The 19829-nt window shown below is 52.9% G+C and overlaps 2 protein-coding genes across 2 annotated transcripts in view; one reads left to right on the top strand and one right to left on the bottom strand.

Annotated features, from left to right (window-relative positions):
- Positions 1-388: 388 nt before the first annotated feature.
- Positions 389-17556, bottom strand: AAGAB (alpha and gamma adaptin binding protein). Its single transcript, XM_044444797.1, has 10 exons — positions 17474-17556; positions 10577-10767; positions 8312-8408; positions 7185-7274; positions 6100-6183; positions 3819-3901; positions 3244-3337; positions 2954-3058; positions 2400-2449; positions 389-1988 (listed from the first exon to the last, which is right to left on the bottom strand). Exons 1-10 carry the CDS (start codon positions 17538-17540, stop codon positions 1911-1913), a joined length of 939 nt encoding a protein of 312 aa, XP_044300732.1. The 5' UTR covers positions 17541-17556; the 3' UTR covers positions 389-1910.
- Positions 17557-17904: 348 nt separating this feature from the next.
- Positions 17905-19829, top strand: part of IQCH (IQ motif containing H) — a 90954-nt gene continuing 89029 nt past the window's right edge. Inside the window, exons 1-3 of the mRNA XM_044444798.1 lie at positions 17905-17963; positions 19240-19356; positions 19685-19782. Coding sequence (XP_044300733.1) covers positions 17913-17963; positions 19240-19356; positions 19685-19782 — 266 coding nt within the window. The 5' untranslated portion in view covers positions 17905-17912. The remainder of the gene's footprint in view (positions 17964-19239; positions 19357-19684; positions 19783-19829) is intronic.

Here is a 19829-nt window from a genome sequence, read left to right as displayed (position 1 = left end):
GAACTAATCTGGAACAGTCTGTCAGAAGAAAGAGGTTTTTAACTCCCCCTTAAAGGTGGGAAATTGGGAGATGAGATGCCTCTCTCCTGAGAGACCATTCCACAGCTTAGGGGCAATCTCCTTTCTTTTAGGCACCATTTCCTCTTCCTACAAGACCCTAAAGCCACTTAGCGGGTCCCTTCCCTCTCCCATCTTGCCCCACAACTGCCCTGCGAGCTTCATGGCCAAGGGGGCCTGCATCCCAGGTCTCCCCAGCCTGACAGCCTGAGCGCCATACCATACCAGTAAGTCCTGAAGTGGGCCTGGCCTCTGTCATGCTGGTCCAAGCCCAGTCCCTGCGCAGAAGCCTGTGGGGCGAGCGCAATGCGCAACTAGCAGGCAAGGAGGCTGTATTTTAAGCAGATTTTATTCAGCCCGTTCAGAGTATGCAAGAAAAACAAAAAAGTACACAGGCTTTTGCTGCAGTTTTCCATGTCTGTCTAGGCAACAACCTGTTGCAAAGCTCTTCTACACAACCCCGTGATGCACCGAAGCTGTGAATGCAAGAACTCTGCACTCTTGCCATGGGTAGAGGCTTTCAGTGACTTGTGGCCTGAATCTACTTCGAAAAGAGAGAAAGGCAAACCTCACTGTTTTAAAACTGTCCTGGACGCGTTGCCATCCGCAGGGAAATGTTGGCGGGATTCTTTATGGTTTAAAGTGCTTCAACAGATTGGAATGATGCTTACACCAAGACGGTGGGATTCCTTTGTTCCAGTGCAACGGATCATTATGCTCACACCCTGATTGCTCAAAGATAAAATGCCCCACGCTGGGGGGTTGTACACACAGCCTTTTGCCCCAACACCGCTTCAACACCGCAGCCCTGCCACACCTCCACGCGTCTCAAAACGTGGGAGTGCGGCGGCCCCCGGGCCCCCCCCTCGGTGGGGTGGTGGAGATGCCTCTCACTCATGCATGTCCAGTGGCTCCTGGGGCTTGCAAGCCAAGGCAGAGCAGCAGTGGCCATTTGGACCTGGGTCAGCGATCTCCTCGCCCCCAAGCCCCGGGAGCACTCGAACGCTCTGTCCGCGAGCACGAGAACAGCAGACGCGACTGCCCTCGGACACACTCCTCAACTCGGAGTGAGGACTGTGGCTCCCTGTAGTTGCCCCCGAGGTGCGCGTGGCCATTCCCACTGCACAGCTTCCGTCACAGGACAAAGCAGCAGGAAGCCCACGGGCACATCAAGCCCAGCATTGGGCAATGCATGATTTTACTCTTCCTGCAGGTTTACTTGTTGACTTGTCAGCTGCCAGAGGAGGGGGAAGGCAGGGCCCACCCAAAAGCCTGTTTTTTCGCACTGGTTGGCAACTGGTCGGTAACAGTTCAACAGAAAGATCCAAACTACATGCTAGTCTATGAAAATTACCATTCTGGCACTGAGCGTCTCTTGCAGGTGCAAGCACTTCTGGAGAAATCAAGCCTCCACTTGCCTCCCTGGAAAAGAGGGCCCCTGCCCCGCCCCGCCCGTGGTCTCGGCTTTGGAGGGAGGACGGTGTGAGGAGGGGCGGCGCAAGGACAACCGCGAGGAGATGCCACGCCGCTCTTCCAGCTTGGTCTGGGCCGCTCTGCTTTCAGCAGCACAACAAGTTCACCAGAACACCTCTGCCGCTTGGTGGATGCGATCACCCGTGCCCCCATTGTTGAATCCGGGCATGGAAGTAAAACGGCCACCTCCTTTTCCATGTGGGGGCAACATGAACAAAACAAGCAAGAAACAGCCCCTCGGGTCTTTGCACCCCCCCCAGAAAAAGACAGGCCTGTGTAAACGAGCAACAACAACAACCCACAACTAGGGCAGCCAGCCCCTGCTGGTGCTTCCAACACGAGGACCCCCACCTGCCTCGCGACACATTGTCCCGCAGACTTTAATTGTCTTCGTCAGAAGACAGGCCTTCGAGTTCATCTCGGTCTCCTCCGATGGCCATCCAAAAGGCTTTGGCAACCTGCGAGTCAAGAGGCAAGACAAGCTAAGGCCCCTGGAGGTGGTCAACCACACCCACAACAGACACGAGGCGTGGCCTGCCCTGCCCTGCCCGTCCCGACCACACGCACGCTCCGTACGCCTTCAGGCGTGCTGCACCTGTGTGGCTGGGCCCACGCGGATTCCCACCGTCAACCAAATTCTGTGGCTCGCATAGAGCCGAGCGTGTTCCCTTGCACAGGCCATCCTGGCTTAGCTAATGGGAGGGAGATGAAGCCCCCCAGTTTTAGCTGGGGGCATGCTAATTAACTGCTCGGGGAGCCCAGGTGCTGCTTTCAAATGGGGGCATTTAGCTTCCCCACCCCCCACCCTGAAGAATGCCTGTACCAGGTGGAAAGGCTGGCCAGGAGTTCCAGCCATCTGGACCCCTCACCTTTTCTGCGTGGAGTTTTCTCTGTTCGTGAGGCAATGCTGCTGCCTTCTCTGCAGGGATCAAAGGGAAGAGAAGTTACTTTCGGAAGGCCAGAGGCATCTCTCAGGCGAAAGGGCATTCCTCCAGCAATGAAAAACAGAGGGACAGGGAGAACTGAGCACTGCAACCAGCGGGCACTTCACTGCACAAGAACCGGGGCCTGACCAGAAATTGCCCCCATAATCGGTCCAGAAATGCGGTGCACCGGCTGCACACCGGATCCCGGGAGTGCGTGGAAAGCGGCGCTTTTCAAAGGCTAGGGGAGTGCCCACGCGCTCCAAGACACTGCCTTTCCACAGTGGCTGGCAGCACTGTCTCGCCTCCTGTAAAGGCATCCTGCTCATCTTCACATCCCACCTGCAAAGCCAGGAACACACGCAGGGAGGTCCACAGGGGAGTGATGGAAGAGGCCAGGAGAGGTGCATCTGCCTGGGGCGGCTGGGCGAGTGTCTTACGTGCAGGCTGCGACTCAAACCAAGCTATTTGCTGAGTCTGGGGAAACTGCTGGAGAGTACCTTTCATTTCCTTCAGCTTGGAGAACAGCCGCTCAAAGTTCTCTAGATCGCCTTCTCCTGCAGTGAGGCTAGCGAGCTCTTGAATGTCCAAATCCAGCGTGGGATCTGCAGGAAGCACAAAAATAGACCTGGACCAGACTCGTTCTCTCAGCAACGGGGCCAGACCCAAAGATGCCCACGACTCAAACACGTTCCGGTTTCTGATGGTCTTGCATGGCAGCGAGGGCTGGGGTGGGTGGAGCTGCTCTTATGGAGTGAGAGGGCCAGTGTTACGCAAAAGCCTCTCTCACCCGTTGTGGGGTTGGCCTGCCTGCCATTTGCGTCTGCCACGTCTTCTCCAGGGTCTCCAGTGGATTCCACTCCCTCAGCTGGCGAAGAGTTGGTCTGGGAGAGGAAAATAATCGACTTGGATGCAGCACACGTGGAGCGAAGAGGGAGCCCCGATGTGTGCCGCGCTGAGCCCTTCCCACGCTTTCAGGGGTGGGGACGGCAACGAGCCCCGGAGCGGTGGAGATGGGCACTCTCCCCCCACTCCACGCGTGGGACGATTGCAGCAAGAACGGCGTTTGGCCCTGGACCAAGAATCCCTGGGACCTGCCTTTTTAGAATGAGCCAAGTTCCCAGCGCTTGTCACCATGCTGAAAACGTGAAGAAGGAAGCGCTGGGAGCTGCGTGTGGCGGCGCTAAAACAGCCAGGGGGAGGCTCCACGGGAGCAGCCGCCCAAGGGCTGGTGGGGGGCGGCCTGCAGGCCTGGCCGCTCTTCAGGAGGCGGCAGTGGAAAGCTGGCTGAGGCACGGAGCGGGGTGAGTGGAGCCCGCGGCACAAAACAAAGAGACAGAAAGGAATTAAAAAATTACTGTTTACTTCTGGAGCGTCCTCCTCTTCGGACCGAAGGCTGCGATTTGCTCCCGCCAAGGCAGGAAGGAAGCCAAAGCCCTGATTCACCTCTGAAAAGAAAGAGCTGTTAGTTTAATGCACGTGTCTTCCTGCTGGGGGGTGGGTGGCACAAGGGGCTGGGTCTCCCGCACTACCTGGGATGGGGGACTGCTGGCCCACGGGAGCAGTCAGGGGCTCCGGAGACAAGCAGCTGGTCCGCAGGGGCATCTTGTGCCCAAGGCACGAAGCGTCTCAGAAGGGGGAGTTCCAGGTGGGGAACGCCTGGAGCAGGAGAGGCTTGACTTTCGCCACTGGGCTAGGAGGGGGGTGCCTGGGCAATGGCCGGCCCCCCGATTCTGGGCTGCCTTGGAAGGGGGCTGCCAGGAGAGCCTTCACAAGGAAGACGTCCCTGCCTGGAATGATCGCTTTCTAAGACTGGTGCCCGAGATGATGCTACGAGGAGGGCTCATTCTCCGCGGGAGCAGCCAGGGCATTGCAGGAAAGCCAGTCAGGGACACTGTGCGTATGCACACCTTTCGTGGACCGAGCTGCCCCGTGGGAAGGGGGGCCTTCCCCCACTCCTCCAAGGGGAGGCAGCCACGGAGGGTACAAATAATGCAGTCTCTAAGAGCAGACGAGGCCTCCGAAATTGCCAGAGAACACCTCGGGCCGACACGGAAGGCATTTCCGGCTCCCTCAACAGGCATCCTGTGCAAGGTTTGGGAGGAGTCGTAGCTCTGTCTGACAGAGGTGCAGCGCTGGACTTGGAGCCATGCTTGGCTTCCCAGCACGTGCAAGCCGACAGCAACCCTTCCCAGTTCAGTGGGGGGGGCAGCCCAGCACCCCAAATGAGTCCCCACCAAGGTCAAGAAAGGGGAAGGGCAAAGCAGGGCAGCTGCACACTTGCAGCCCAACGACAGGAGAAAAGGCACCATGCCTGGGCTTCCCCCCCCCCCCGTCCTCTGGGAGAGCCTGCAGTGCCCGGGGACCAGGGCCCACTCTGGGTGGCTTCCTGGGGAGTCGTTCTCCCCACTTCCCGGCCACAGCCCTGGCACGTCCCCATCTGGATGTGAGCCACTGCGCCACTCGAACGGCGGCTTCCCGGATGAGCGCTCTTTTATTCCTGGCGAGAACAAGCAGCAGAGCGGTGGCCCTGCCAGGCCGGGGCTGCGCCGGCTTCCTTCCCTTTCCACCTGCCACCGTCGGATGTGGCAGGCGAGGAATGGGGAATCCCCCCTTCACGCTCGCCACAGAATCCAGCAAAGCGCATTTCTGGACTCCCCTGCTCGTGCCCCCTTGGTGCCTGTGGGTTAACCCGCACCCCCCAGGCACGGAAAGGTCTGCCTCCAGCTTGAGGCCACAGGGCTTACAGCGCACAGTGCGCTGCTCCGGGCCACGCAGGGGAGCTTGGTCTGGAGCCTCGCTCTGGGCTCATGGCCTACCAAACATAAGCATCCACGCGGCAACTTTCCACTGCTACATCCACCCGGAACTGCGCTCCACTTGGATGCGAAGCACAATCGGGAGCCTCTGAAGGAACCAAGTCCACTTTCTGTCAGCGTCCAGAGCAAAGGCAATGGGGCCACACTGCCAACATCATCGGGCCAGTCCGGGCACGTGCAGCTTTTCCCCGGGCAAAGAAGGCAACCGGCTCCAAGCAGCCCAGCTTCAGGCTGGCCCCGCAGCTCCCACGAACCAGGTCATTTCAGCCTGCTTTAGGAGATGCGCTCCCAGCCGTCACCCAGCCAGGAAACTTGTCTTAGGGGCCAGGGGTAGGGCTGACCGGAGGCGGACAGCTGGGCCGCCAGAGCTCTGCTGGAATGTGCTTTAACTTTTAACTCGTAGGCCTCAGGTGCCGCTTCTGCTGCAGACCGCGATGCAGTGGAGCCTCAGCAAAGCAGCGGCAGAGTGCAAGAGCCGCCGGCTGGAAGGGGAGCACTAGGGGGCAGCAGTGGGGGCCAATGCAGGGATGCCCTCCGGCCTTGCCCTTTGCAGCCAGGAGGCTGTGCAAATCTTGCCAGGCTGCTTCCTGAGAACCCCTGGCCCACAGCCAGCCCAGCCCTCGCGCTGCAGAGCGACTGGCTGACCAGCCGAGGCAGAGCGGAAAGCCGTGCTCTGCCCTGGCCACGATCCAGCGGCGTAGCCTGCTGGGGAGTATATCCCACCGAATACAGGGGGACGTATGTCTGAGGAAATACAGCTTAGCGTTGCTTTGCACATGCCAGAAAGACACACTGATTTGATCAAAAGCAGACTGAAAACAGCATACCGTTTTTCATCAACACGTTTGACCAGACGTTGGCATTCAAGGCTTGGACGATGCGTTTTACTCCTGTAGACTCTGGAAAGTCATCTAAACAGGGGAGTGTGCAATGTGATCGTGAAAAGACTCCTTTGGAAACAGATGCACGTGAGTTCAGAAGTAGGGAAGGACATACAGGATTTGCTCCGTGTGTGCTTAAGTTTGCACTGCTGAGAGCCCAGGGTTTGTTTTTTTTAAGTCTCTGCAAATTCTAGGAAACTTTCTGCAGATAAACATCCACCCCTATTAATCATTCACATTCCTGAGATTAGCATAAAGCATGTTTAACTGCAGTGAATTTTACATGCCACTGCTCTGCAATTCAAGGCACCAGCCCTGCTATCTATCTTGACTGCCTGGGCCAAAGGAGGGAATTGAGGCCAGGCCAAACGTGGTCTTTCTTGCATGGTTTGTTGCCCAAGAGCCAATGCAGGAGATAGGGGCTGATCCAGACTGAGACCTTTGCATGGGGGACAGGGCGCAGCGTGGCTTTCGTATTTGCAGGGTAGAAGGAACTCTCGCTGGAGCCAGGGGGTCTCCCCCGCCTCAAAACCAGGAGCTGAAAGGCAAGCCAGGTGGCTAATGCCACAAGGTGTTTGGCCCAAAGAAGGCAGGGTACGGGCCAGGAGCAAACCTGAGGATGGATATTCCCTGCACGGGCTTGAGGCAAACTGCAGAAGAGGCTGGAAAGGAAGCAGCTGGGTGGGCTTTAAGGTTAAGGAGATGAGACCCTTTAAGATCTGCCCCCACAGCCCACGCTCCGGCTCTGAATGAGGTCTCAGCCGCGTCAGTCCAGGCTCTGGTGCTGACATGGCGGGGCAAAGCAACAGCAGCAAACGTGCAGCTCCGATGGTGCCCTGTGAGCCCCCCCAGCGACGTTGGGCAGAGAACCTGGAGGAAAACCAGTGAGGGGCTGGAGGAGGCCAGGAGCAGCACAGGGAATGGACCCGACCTGAGGCACTGGCTCCACGGGAGCACGTGCAGGGCAGCAGGGTGGCTGCGCTCGCTTGGGGCAGGCGGCGGGGGGGGGGGGGGCAGAGGCTCAGGCATACCTTCCTCGTCAGGCAGCTCCTCCGGGCTGAGCTCCACCAGCTCGAAACGGTGCTTGATGCACCACTCTTGGGCCTTCTGGCGGCTGACTCCTGAAATAAGCAGGCAGGGTCTGATGGTCCAGAGAGCAGCTCCGCTCCCTTTGCCTCTGCTAGAACTGTGCACACAGGGGACTCCTCAGGCAGGATGTGTCGGGGCCCACACCTGCTTCGCCCCGGCAGAATCTGCATGCCAACAAGCTTCTCAGCACAGAGGTCCCTACACACTGCAGCCTGGGAGCTCAGTGGAGCGAGGACAGCGGGATTTCCAGCCACACACAGATGCAGCTTGTGTCCAAGGTCCGCTGCTTCCTTGTGCACCATGCTGGAAGAACGGCAGCCGGTGGGTGATCTGAGCAAACGCGTGAGGGCCCGTCAGCCCTGGCTCCACCCAGCCGCAAGAACTGCTCCACCTTTACTCACAGAAGCAAAGCGAGAGAGAAGGAGCCACCCAGGCCATCTGGTTTGACGCCGGCTCCGCTCATGCAGTCCCCAACATGGGGTTGCCCAGTCTTTCCTTGAAGGTCTGCACCGGTGGGGCCTCAACCACCTCCCGTGGAAGCCCTTTCCTTTTCCAAGGGGCCCTAACTGTCGGGAAGTGCTTCCTGGCATCCAACCTGAAACCTGGTTCCTTGAGCTTGGCCCCACTGGAACGCATCCTGCCCTCCACAGCTCACGGCCTTCCCCCACATGACAGCCCCTCACAGACCTGTAAGTCGAGATCCCCTCGGGTCTCCTCTTCTCCACGCTGCGAAGACCCACTTCCCTCCACCTCTCCCTCCCAACCGGCTCCCACGCGCGCGACCCTGCACTGACCCCATGCACCTGCCTCCCCTCACATCTTGCCATCTGCCAGGTTCATTCTTGGGCAAAATGTCCACATGCGCCTGCAAGACGGGATGGCAGAAAAGTTCCGCTGAAATGGCCCTAAGGCATGTGGGGCTGAGCACTGACCGTGACGAGATCTGGGCTGGGAAACGGGGACCGATCAACAGGTGAGCTCGTGGGCTCGGGTTGTCCACCCCCCCCGAATGCCACTGCCCAATCCCCCCTGAACCAAGCCGCCGGGCCCCCCAAGAGTTTGGCTTTACCGCTTTCGGACACTCTCTCACAGACCAAAATCATCACTTCTGGAAGCCACTCCTCCACCAGAGGAAGCCACGTGGAGATGCTGTCCAGGCCAGTCACCTGCGAAGAGACACAAGAATCGTGGGTACCCTCTAGGCCAGGGGTCCTCACACTACGCCCCATGGGCCGGATCCGGCCCGCGATGCCCATGTATCCAGCCCACCACAGAGGTTTTGGACTCGCCACACACGTGTGCCAGCTTGCTCGCAAGGAGATAGTTTTGGACTGCTCGGAGAAAACCATCTCTGCGCACGCACGCCCCTGCCTCGCCACACGCGCGTGTGTCCCCCTGCCCTGACCCACGCCCCCTGCCTGCACTGCCTTGGCGACCCGCATCCATCACCGGCACCTTTCAACCAGCCCCCTGTTCAAAAAGTGTGAGCACCCCTGTTCTAGCCAGTGCTTCCAGCACCACACATGGAAATGGACTGGGGTAGTCTGGGTAAGCAAGCAAGGCAGAGAGCCAAAGAGAGTTGAAGAGAAGGGAGAGCCCCTCCAGAGGAAAAGCCACCTGGAAAGATGCGCGAAAAAGCATGATACAGTTTCCAAAATGTTGTCTTTGTTTACAGTGCTCTCTGGGTCTCTGCTGCCAACCACGAGGGGCCAGTGCCCACTGGACAGGCACTTGGCTTTGCATACGGAAGGTCCCAGGGCCGATCCCCGGCGTCTGCAGACAGGGCTGGGACAACTCTTGCCAGGAAGTTGATGGTGGTGGTCTGACTCAGCCGAGGGCAGTTTCTAATGTCCCCAGCTGAGAGGCAAAAGCTAGATGTGGAGAACTGCCCCATGGGGCAACAAGCAGGCTTTTAAAGTCCAGTGGCTCCTGATGAACCATTCTGTGCTCAGGGAAACACATTTCTAATTGGTGTCCAAGACAGCAGTGGAGCCCTCTGTGGTTGCGTTCTGACAGGGAATGAACACACGGAAGAACACCTTTTGCTCAGGGACGCTGACCAGGTGCGATTGGGAGCCTGCACCTCCTGAGCCCTAGTCAGTAAACAGTGGAGAAAAAGGCCAAGGAAACGGAGAAAACTCTCGGTTCCAAAACGCTTCCACTGCTTTTGAGAACATTGCTCAATTACTCCATGCTTGAGTTCCTCCTGTTCTCTAATTGCCACCACTTAGCAACAATCAGCCATCTCCAATTAGGCTGGAAACTCCAGCCTCGTTGCGGTGAATAAAATGGGGAGCAGGGGGCAGGCCTAGGTGGGAGCTCAATGCGTTGTGGCTCTTGTTTCCAACCACTTCTTCTTTCTGGGAAAGAGCGCTCGCGAGCCTCTCCATGGACCCTTGCGCTGTTCACCTGCAGAGTTTCGGTGCCTGAGCGAGGGACCCGCCTAGAAGGCCTGACACTGCAGCAAAGCGCTTGCTTGGGACCTGCCTGCCCCCACACGCCGCTGCAATGCAGGAGCAACCGTTCAGCCAGCACAATGCAGAAGGGAGCAGGATGAACCCCCACCACCGCCCCATGGTGTTCAGCCCTGCCTAGCAGGAGGGAGCCCCGGAGCTGCTTGGTCAAGGGCTGGGAAGCGCCTGCTTCAGCCTCCCCCCCCACCCGCCAAGCCTGTCTCCCAGAAAGGAACCCGCCTCCTAGTGGGCAGGTCAGGAGGAGTACCACTGCACTGAGTCCCTGAAACCCAGCCCAAACATCAATTTGCACTGGCATCTCAATGCTACTCTTTAACCAGCAAAGCTGTTATAAAAATAGAATGAAATGCAAACGTGATATAAAGCTTTGTCAAAGCAAGAAGAGCATCTTAAATGCAGCCAGAGCAGATCTCAAAAGAGCTCAGGGGACAAAGTAGTCCTGACTGGACAGAAACTATCTGACTTCCTGACAGTCAGGACCCCGAGGGTGCGGAATGGGCTTCCATGGGAGACGGTTGAGGCCCCATCAGTGAGGATGTTCAAGGATAGGCTGGACATGCACATGGTGGGCATGTCGTGAGGAGCCGGCTGGAGCCGGGGGTCAGACTAGATGGCCCAGGAGCCCCTTCTGACTCGCTGTTTCTATGCTTCCTATCAAATCAGCAGCATCTTGAAAGTCTCCTCTGGCTCAAGTTAAGTGACCGGTTTGGATGAGCAACCCGAGAACGAGCTGCCTTGCAGCACCTATTTACTGATTTGCTGGGTCTAGTTTTATTTTTGGCAGCTGCAATTTCCCGGGACAGACTTCCAGACATGAAGATTAATTAAGACAAGCAGCATGGACATCCCAAAGTACTCACCAATGAGCTGTCAAAATAAACCAAGAAGGCTTGCACGGTCTCTGCAATTTCAGCAGTCACAAGAAACTTATTTGTCACAATGCAGAGATGGATGTCTGCTGAATAATATTTGTTGTCTATTGTCCAGGGGTAAAACCGGGCTCCGCTCCCTGTTGAAACATCCTCTGGGAGCTCATCGTTCCCAATAATACCTGTAAGAAGATCAAAAGGAAAGCCCTGGCTGAAAAGTGAACCCGGGGAGGAAATGACATGCTTCTTAGACTGCTTCTGCATACAGTTTCCTAAGCACACAGCAAAGAAGGAACAAATCCTTTACTTCTTCAATATTCTGTTTTGGTGGACACTGAATACTGCTGTTTGTTCTTGTTTTGCTATGTTCATATCTCGCCTGTTCTCCAAGGTGCTCAAATACCACAGGCAAAGGGAAAATATGCTGCCCAAAGAGGCAGACAGGTCAAAAATTGGGCTGCAACGGTATCTTCACCTACCTCAGCCGATATACTCCGATTTAGTTTTGCGTAAACATGCCTAGTACGCATTTACTCAGCAATTACTTTCCCAGCTAGAGAGTACCAGCTGGGCGTTCCTATGGCAAAATGCAGCCTGCAGTGTGATTTATATGTTCCCCTGTTTGAGGCCCCAGGGCTGGGTAAGGCAACACAAACAGTAACAGATACAAGAAAGTTCAACCCAGGACTAAGCCTAGTTAGAAAAACATGGTGGAACACCAGGCAAATTCAGGGAAAACATCAGTGTCAGGATCAGGTGAGTTTATCTGAGAAGAGCATTCCAGGGTCAACAGAGCAGGGAAATAAATACCTTTGGTGGTCACCAGCCCACCGAACCGCGGGTAGTGAGGAGGCCTGGGGAGTCTCTGAGGATGAGGAAGGGCTTTGAGCAGGCTTGGGTGAGAGAAGGTCCTCAGGAAGGACCAGTCCCCAGTGTTCTTCCTCAACTTGCTAATACAGATGCAACGTGGACTGGGCAAAGAGAGTCTTGTAGCCAACAGGGGGGCACCACCCCTTCCCTCAAAGCCCACTGTTAGGCCTGACCCATCTGCCAACCATTTTGTATTGAGTAGCTCAAACTCCTATCCCCCGACTTAGCGGATGAGAACACCAAGGAGACCTCCAGAACCTTGGAACAGGTGTGTTCAGATCAGAAATTGGTTCCAGAAATGTCCCAATAGGCAGCATACATTTTAGTGCAACTATCATATAGCCATTTTAGTGTAACTATCATATAGCTGTGCCACTGTTCATATCATATAACCGTTCTATTTCTAGCTCTAGAGAACACACCCATGTGTGGCCCAGCTTTTCAGCCCACACTGGCCTTTGCTCCCCAGGCCTTTCTAGAAAGCTGCTATAATGGCAAGGGTACATGGGTTTGGGAACAGCTCAGTCTCAAGATAATTGCTCACTTTTCATTTTCGATCTTCCCAACCACTGGGAGGACTTGTGGTTTCACATCCAAAGAGTTTTGAAAACAAATTTAGCTGACGCATTTGATGACCACAACTCTGTGGCATGCCTCAGGGGCCAAACTCTGGTGTGTGTTTCCACAGAGCAGAAACCAGCTACTTGATGCTGTATTTTTCTGCTCCTACAAACCTGTTGCAGGCACGCTTCTGCCCCCGGTTTTGCAAAGTGAACTGAGAAGTGGGCCCAGGCCAGCATTGGCCGAGAACGTGTGACATCAAAAGGTTTCTGTACTCAAGTGTTTTCTCCCAGAAACAAAGCATGGAAGAGTAGAGAACTAAGAGGGGAGACCCCCTAAAGCCCCTGGGCCAACCGACTGCCTTGCTTCCCTCGCTCCCTTGGCCTGGAGGCAGCATCCAGGTTGGAGGCTTCAGCTACGGCACCTTTTGGGGAATGCAACATTTGGCCAGAGGCCCAACTAAGCCAGACTCGCTTTTCTTCTTCTGCATCAATGAAATGGTCATCACCTCCTGCAGGTTTCTGGAAAGATGCAACTTTTCCGACGTATAACACTAATGGTGCTGCAATCTTCCTTGAGCTCTCCGGGTTACAGTGTCATACCAATTTATTCTATGTGGCCTCAGCTGTGTTTGTATTTTTTGTCACACTATGTGCACATCAGAATCCCGCAGATTTCAGCGCCACTTCCAACCCTGTTAAACAAGGACAGCAAATGACCTGAAAGTGCTAATACACGTGCCTAGGATACCTCACTGCTTATTGCACTGTTTTGTGTGATGAGGTATGTGCTCCAGGCTTTGTACAAGACTGCCAAAGCAGGAGAATGGGGAAAGGACCATGCAGAAGCAGAATTCCAGCTTGCTGCATCCACTTCTTGTCTTGACTCCATTAAATACTTGGTATATACTATCCTTGGTATAGTATAACAGGCTGAACTATTAATGCTTCAAAACTACTCTTGCAAATTCCCTCTGGCCTGCCCTTAAACAGTGTTTCTGCCTGGTGTTTAGCTTGTTTTGCCACAGAAGCAGCTACATTTTCTCAGATGCTCTGACTGGGATGGCACCTCTTTTCCTCTGTTGGGGTGTGTGTGCCTGTGCGTGCAAACCGTTACTCCTTTGTGTGTCTGGAGAGCCACCTGGTGGAACTCTCCCTGAAAGCTACAAGAAGGTAGGTGTCCAGAAACCTTTGCAGCTACAATTTTAATAGCATCAAGCAAAAACAACAAAACAAAGTAACAAAACAAGACAAAAGAGAAACCTCTTGCTAAGACTAAAACTGCAATTTTCCTGTTCCATAGGAATGTATGTTTGCTGGCATAATTCTGCTTTTTTCCCCAAAAAATTTCTGCTACACAGATTCTATCAGTTTGTAATTCAATTTTCATTGTTTAATTTTCTGTGTAACTGCAGCACTTAATTCCATGGATGCCTCATGTGAAACCATTATCATGAATGCTTTACTGTGCATCTTTTAGGATAACAAATGAATTCCTGCAAAGTGGAACTTCTAGCTTTTACAAGAAATACTAGTAATCTCCATCATTTGGATGGAGGGTTGTTGTTGTTGTTTTTTTAAAATAATACAGCTGTAAGTCCTTCTTCCTACTGCAAATATTAGTCCCAAGAGTCAATGCTAATGATAGTAACGACTTCACTGTGGTCCTTGGCTGAATTACTAAACAAGCAATAGGATCTAATGATGGGAAATTTCTTTCAACCATTATAGAAAGCAGAACACATTTAGATGCACTGGGAGCCTTTCATGCTTATGACCCCTGCGATATGGGGGGCAAGGGGGAGGGGCACTGCACAGCACAACCTCTGACATCTCTTGCTTCTCCCCCCCCCCCAATTCCTCCATCTTCTGTAATAACTGAAATACAGACCCACATTCAAAGAGGCACTCACAAAATCAAGGTACAAGCTACTGCAAATAACTGAGAAGCTTGTTTCAATTCAGGCAAACCTTCTGTTTTCTAAAGCCCATGAAGCTTCAAGTGAAACCCTAGATCAGAAGCTATAGATCATGGATTCCAACTAGAGAAATAAGTCAGTTGTGCTATTATTTTCAAGGCTAGGTGATTTATTAGGAAAAGTGGTATAGAAATACAAAACTACATATAGGTGCAGGATGTTGTAGGGAGTTACTATGACCCTTGCAACCTAAACTGAAGTATCCTTCCACTTAAGCAAGACTAGGGGCTTTGGAGGTCCAGGCTGTATCTCCCCTCCCCTCAGAGAAGCAGCTCAGTGGCACACCGTGGGACTCCCCAGCCTGGGTTGCCCAGAGCAGCTGTCTCATCCCCAAGGAGCTGCTGCAAATGTGGCTGATCTGAATACTCACAACCCTCAATTAATATGCGCTTATGCAATGGCTGTTGCCTGATGGCTGGGTTCATATGATGTCGCACAACCCCCAAACGGAGGCGAGGAGACTTGCATACTCAAAATGGAAGCTGCATGTGCCATAGTCCACCCACAGAGAGCTGGCCATGTCAGCTTGGGTGACATAAAATGGAGAGGAAGAAGAGGAGGGGCCTGCAGGGTCTTCTTGGAGAAAAGGCAGGCTATAAAGGTAAGGAAAAGGTTTTTCCTGTTTCTCCAAGATAACTCAGGATCTAGGCTGCTCTAGTGGCCAGAACCAGAACCACTACCACCACTGTATTTGCAGGATCAGTCCTAAGCCCTGTTGGAGCGTTCATGCTACTGATAAGGACCAGCTGGGAGTCCTGAGGGAGGAGATATATATGTTCAAGCTCTTCCTTCCCAACTGGTCTTAGCAGTTTAGGCCTTTGTGTTTCTCCTGCATGTTGCTTCAGCAGCACCGGTCTTCCTGGTGCCTGTATTACCTTTGTCTTGGGCTGCCCGAGTCCCAGCTGTGCTCCCTGACAACAACACAGTCTGCCCCAGCCAGGATCCACAGAGGAATGCCACGCAAGCCCCAGGGGTTAGTATGTCTAGTGGGATCATTGATGTACCCACCCTGTATTTTGAATGATACATATTAAAGCAATGCTGCTATTAAATTCTCCTGAGTTTCAAAGTAAGATTACCTTGAACTAAGGAAGGGTGCTCCTTGAGAAACACAAGCCCAAAGTCTACAAAACTTAGGCCCTTTTATAAGGTCAGACAAAACCTTTGTTTGCTTACTGTAAAACTGACTGTTTCTATTCTTGTATTGTATTGCTGCTTTTCCAAGTGGTGAAAATGTAAGATATAGGTGCCTTAGAAAGATGGTTACAATCTCCTGCAGCCTATTACTGGGCATGCTAAAATTGTCTGGATGAAATCAAGGTGCTTATGCTTTTGAATTTCGAAGATATACTAAAAATACAATTTAACTTGCTAAAGCTATGCATGATGCAAGTGTGTTAATCCAAGTATCACATATTTCAATGTTTTGCTAAAATAAACAATTTTCCTGGAGTTGTGGGGGAAATAAACTGTTACCAGAGCTTAAAGTTTTTGGATAATTTTAAACTGGAGTGGGGAAGGAGTGGAAAAAATAGATGCTTTCCAGTCAGATTGTTACTCCTTGCTTTCTTCTTCCCCCAATTTGGCCCAGCAAATTGGGACCAGCTGTGTTTAATAAATACTTATTGACATACTGTGCTTCTTAGTTCCTTATAAGGGATGTGGTATTTAGTCTTATTCTCACCACAAAGGGAGTAGCTACATGCGCTATCTTAGAAGTGCATGATTTGGGAAGGAATTTGGGGGGTTTAGCAGAAAATTGACAGGAAAATACTCTGCACATCAACTCTGAGGACAGCCTGTCTGCCCTTAGGGTTCAATCCTATGCAAGGACAGACAGGGAACCATCCTAGGGCTTCTGGCATCCTGCAGCTATTATGCATGCTTGCATCCCTAGACAAAGGGTGCACCAAGCCCTTTGATCCCTTTGAGGTACAAGGGGAGTGATGATTTTTCACTGCACAGATGTGTGATGGAGAAAAATTTGCACTTGGGGGGTGTTCAGCTATTACTCTATTGAACTACCACTTTACTAGACTTTCAGCTCATGGTTTTGAACATAAGGAAATGGCATAGAAAAGCTACAAGTACTTGGAATAGTAATGGAGAACATTCTGCACAAATGGTGGAGAAAAGGAAAAACAAGGTATGGAAGGGGAAGTTGGAATAGTGAGTTTCCACTAAATGAAGCTATTGAAAGTAAGGAACTCATTAGAGACTGTGCAGCTACTTTAAATAAATTCTAGACTCCAGGGCCAGATGATATTTGTCTCAGGATATTGGAGAAGCTTGTTGCTTGATTTCTGAGAATTTTTAGAGAACAAGTGAGGTGTGAGAAGGCCAGAAATATGCAAATGTTGACAAGTGGAAGTGATGGTAGGTGTGCTCAAATACAGACGTGCCAACTGATGTAGCTATTCCAGAACAGAATAGGGTTAGCTCAGCTCTTTCAAGATACACTTTGCAAAGTGCTCTACCTTCTCTTCAGAGTTGGACTAATCCATCTGAACAATTTCAGGTTACCAAATGAAGACAGTCAGAGCTTGAGAACAAGCATTACCTTAGCAAAGGAGAGAGACATTTCAGAAGTAGGTGGGGAGCAGATTGAGGGGGAGTTCTCTGACCCTGTAAGGATCTAACATGCAAAGCAAGTGGACCAATTAAGACATGTCTGGAGTTCTGCCTTCTAGCAGCAGGAGCCACTGTGAGGGTGAAGATCTTTCTGGATGAGGGGGAGAGGGAATGCAACTTTTCACATGTGCAGACTACTCCCTTATCTCAAAGAGAACATTACTTTAATTCATGATGTTTGGTCACTTAAGCTCTGACAAAGGACTGCACCTCTAATGTCTTGGCTAAATCTGCTGGAGAGGGGAGGGGGGTTACTTGCCACTGGGACCCCCTGTTTGACCATGGAACAGACTGCTTAGTCATGTGCCTCACCCTTTTTCGATGTAAGTATTTAACTAGCCTCTGGTTGACCCTCTGCAAGGGTCACTGCAGTTGCTTCCTACGTGGCCCGCCCTGCTTTTTGCTAACAGTTGTACTAGCTGCTCCCTACCGTCTATTCTAAAGCTACGATTCTAGGAACGACGTAGTCTTTCCAGACAAATGTGAGGACCGTCTCCAGGCGCCCAGAAGGTAAGCACACGGGTATTATTCAGTACTTGGCAAGTCTGGGGTGAGGAGTGGGGCCTGCGCGTGCTTGGCCGCAGCCTGCCATCATCAACGCTGCCTCCTTGCCGCTTCTCGTGCGACAGGAGGCATGTCCACCGGGGCGCCCAGAGCGGGAATCCTTACAAAGCCTTCCTTTGCGGCCGGCACGCAGCACATGCTCAGGGGCTGCTTGTCAGCACCGTGCGCATGGGGGGGGGGCGGCTCCTGAGGCGCCGGAAAGAACCAGGGCCATGAGGCGGCGCGGAGAGATGACGTCACTGCGGACTGGACACGCGAGGGACGCGGGCCCTGAGCCGACTCACGTTTCACCAGCTCTTCCCCGGGGAACCCCGCGGCGCAGCTCGTAATCAAGGCGCAAGGGACGGCCATGGCGCCCGCTGGTCCGTCCGAGGCGGCCCTGCGCTTCCTTTTCCGGTGCGTGTCCCACCTTTTCCGTTCCGTTGGGACGCACCACTATGGTGCCGCCGACGGGGTAACGAGGTAAATAGCAGCTTTCGCTTGGGGGACGGGAAGCCCTCGTGGGGGCTCCTCTCGTTCTGTCCCTGTCTCCTCGCTCTCGCTGAGGGACAGAGTGCCGAGGCTCTTCCCCTTCCCTTCAGAGGTACGTTTTCTCTTTGCTCTTCCCCTCCCCTGAAGAGGGGCAAGTGGTTCCGCCCGAGCCGCGCGTCCCGTTGCTAAGGTCGCGGTCACGTGGCGCGTCGCACGGCCGCCGCGCGCTGGTGGGGTCCCGCCGTGGGGGCCATGGCCGAGGTGGTCGGGCCGGGGGCGGAGATAGGGCGCGTTCTAGCCCAGGTGGGTCGACGGCGGGTGGCAGAGCCTCCTGCCTGGCCGGCCAGGAGACCGCTTGACCAGACTCCCATGAGCCTCTGTTGCTATCCCGTCTTCCCTCAGATTTCCCAGGATGCCTCGCTCCGGGCTGGAGTGCGCCTGCTGTTTGTATGGCACCTGGACTGCTGGCCTTAATGTGGGGCAGGACGTGCTGCACCGCTCTCGGCCTAGCCGTGAGGCTTACGAGGGGCCTGGCTGGATCCCCGCCCAGCGGTTTCAGCTACAGATGACTAGCAGTTTGGATGGTTGTGGATTGCAGACCTGACAGTACAGTCCTAAACATGTTTGCACCAAAGCAAGCCCCATTCGGTCCAATAGGGCTTCGCTCCAGATGAGTGTGCACAGAGTTGCAGTCATGGCAGCTGCTCCCGTGCAGGTTCATTTAAAAAAGTCCTGTTGCATTCAACAAATGTACTTCCTTGGCTATGTGTCCCAGATTGCTGCCTAAGGTGCGATCTTATCCATGTTTGGCCAGAAAAAAGGCCTACAAACTCCAGCATGGCTGGCTGAGGAATGCTGGGGATTGTAGGACTTCTTTGTTATTGCTGTTGTTAAGAGATGTATAGGATTTCCTGGGGAAGGGGGGACCCTACAACCTCTAGATAGCAACTGAGTAGTCACAGGATATTTTGGGTTCCCAGCTCCAGGGTTGGACAGAGTGCTGTAAGTGCAAGAGGAAGGAATTGGAGGTCCAACCTGCCTTCCCACTCACAGCTGGGCTGTTCAAGGAAAGGCAAGTAGCCCGAGACAGGGAAATGGGGCATTCTGGTGGGCAGGGAGCAAAGGCGATGGAAGCGGCCAGGATATGAGCAATCCTGTTCTCCAGCTTCCTCCCCTCTAAACACCCCAGCTAATGCAAAATGGCTAAAATGTAAGGCAGGGAGGTAGGAATCACCCTCAGCACTAATACTCTGCACTGGATAACCATAAGTCTCTGAGTTTGGGGTCTTTCAATCATGATCGTAGAATTGCAACCCACCTCATACGAGAAGATAGTTAAAAGCCTCTTCTGTTCTAGATATGTGGTGATGTTTTGCCCCATCTCACCACTTCAGAAGCTAGCTTTGCTAGACTTCAACCTGCTTCATCTCCTTTCCGTGTTCTATTAGATTGTCAGGTTCCCAGAAGCAACTTTGTATGTTATGCTTAAGAAATCTGTTTTGCTTTCCATTATAGCAAAATGCATAAATATTTTCTAATGATGCACATGTTTACTGCAAAGCTTCAACTAATTTTCTAGGTTCAGGATGATCTTCAACAGTTGAAAGAGAAACTACGGATTGCGAAACATGACCAGGAAGCAGTGGGTGTTCAGAGCTTGGAAGCTGCAATTGAAAGGACAGAGAGTAGATTGCGGGTAAATGGAGCAAAAGTCTTCTAGTGGCAAAGGAAAAAAGGTTCTAGTAAAGTCTGAATTAGTATTTCCCTTCTCAGATGATGGTGCCTAATCTCATATTTACAGTAAAGATGTTGATGTGCCAAATACTGTCGTGCTGAGCCATGTTTGCACTTCTTGAGTGGCCAGCATTTGGATGGCTTCTTGTGTTAGACATGGCATAATCTCTTAGAAATGTAGATCCTATAATTTCACTTCACTCTCAGAAGCTAAATTTGGCCAGATTCTTTAGCTCATTCAGTTCTGACAAAACCCTAATAGTCTGCTTTTTCACTCTGTCCCTAAACAGAAGCATGTTGAGAAATACTTGGATGCCATGAACACATCTGTATTAACTATTTCATCAACTGATCATGTGGACCTGTGTTCAAGACAGATTTCCAAATGGTGAGAACATTAGGTTTGTTGAATCTTTAACAAAAAGGACTTGACTT

This window comes from Varanus komodoensis, unplaced genomic scaffold (assembly GCF_004798865.1).
Source record: "Varanus komodoensis strain SLA01 unplaced genomic scaffold, ASM479886v1 scaffold46_1, whole genome shotgun sequence".
Lineage (NCBI taxonomy): Eukaryota > Metazoa > Chordata > Lepidosauria > Squamata > Varanidae > Varanus > Varanus komodoensis.
This window is presented reverse-complemented; position numbering and strand designations above follow the sequence as displayed.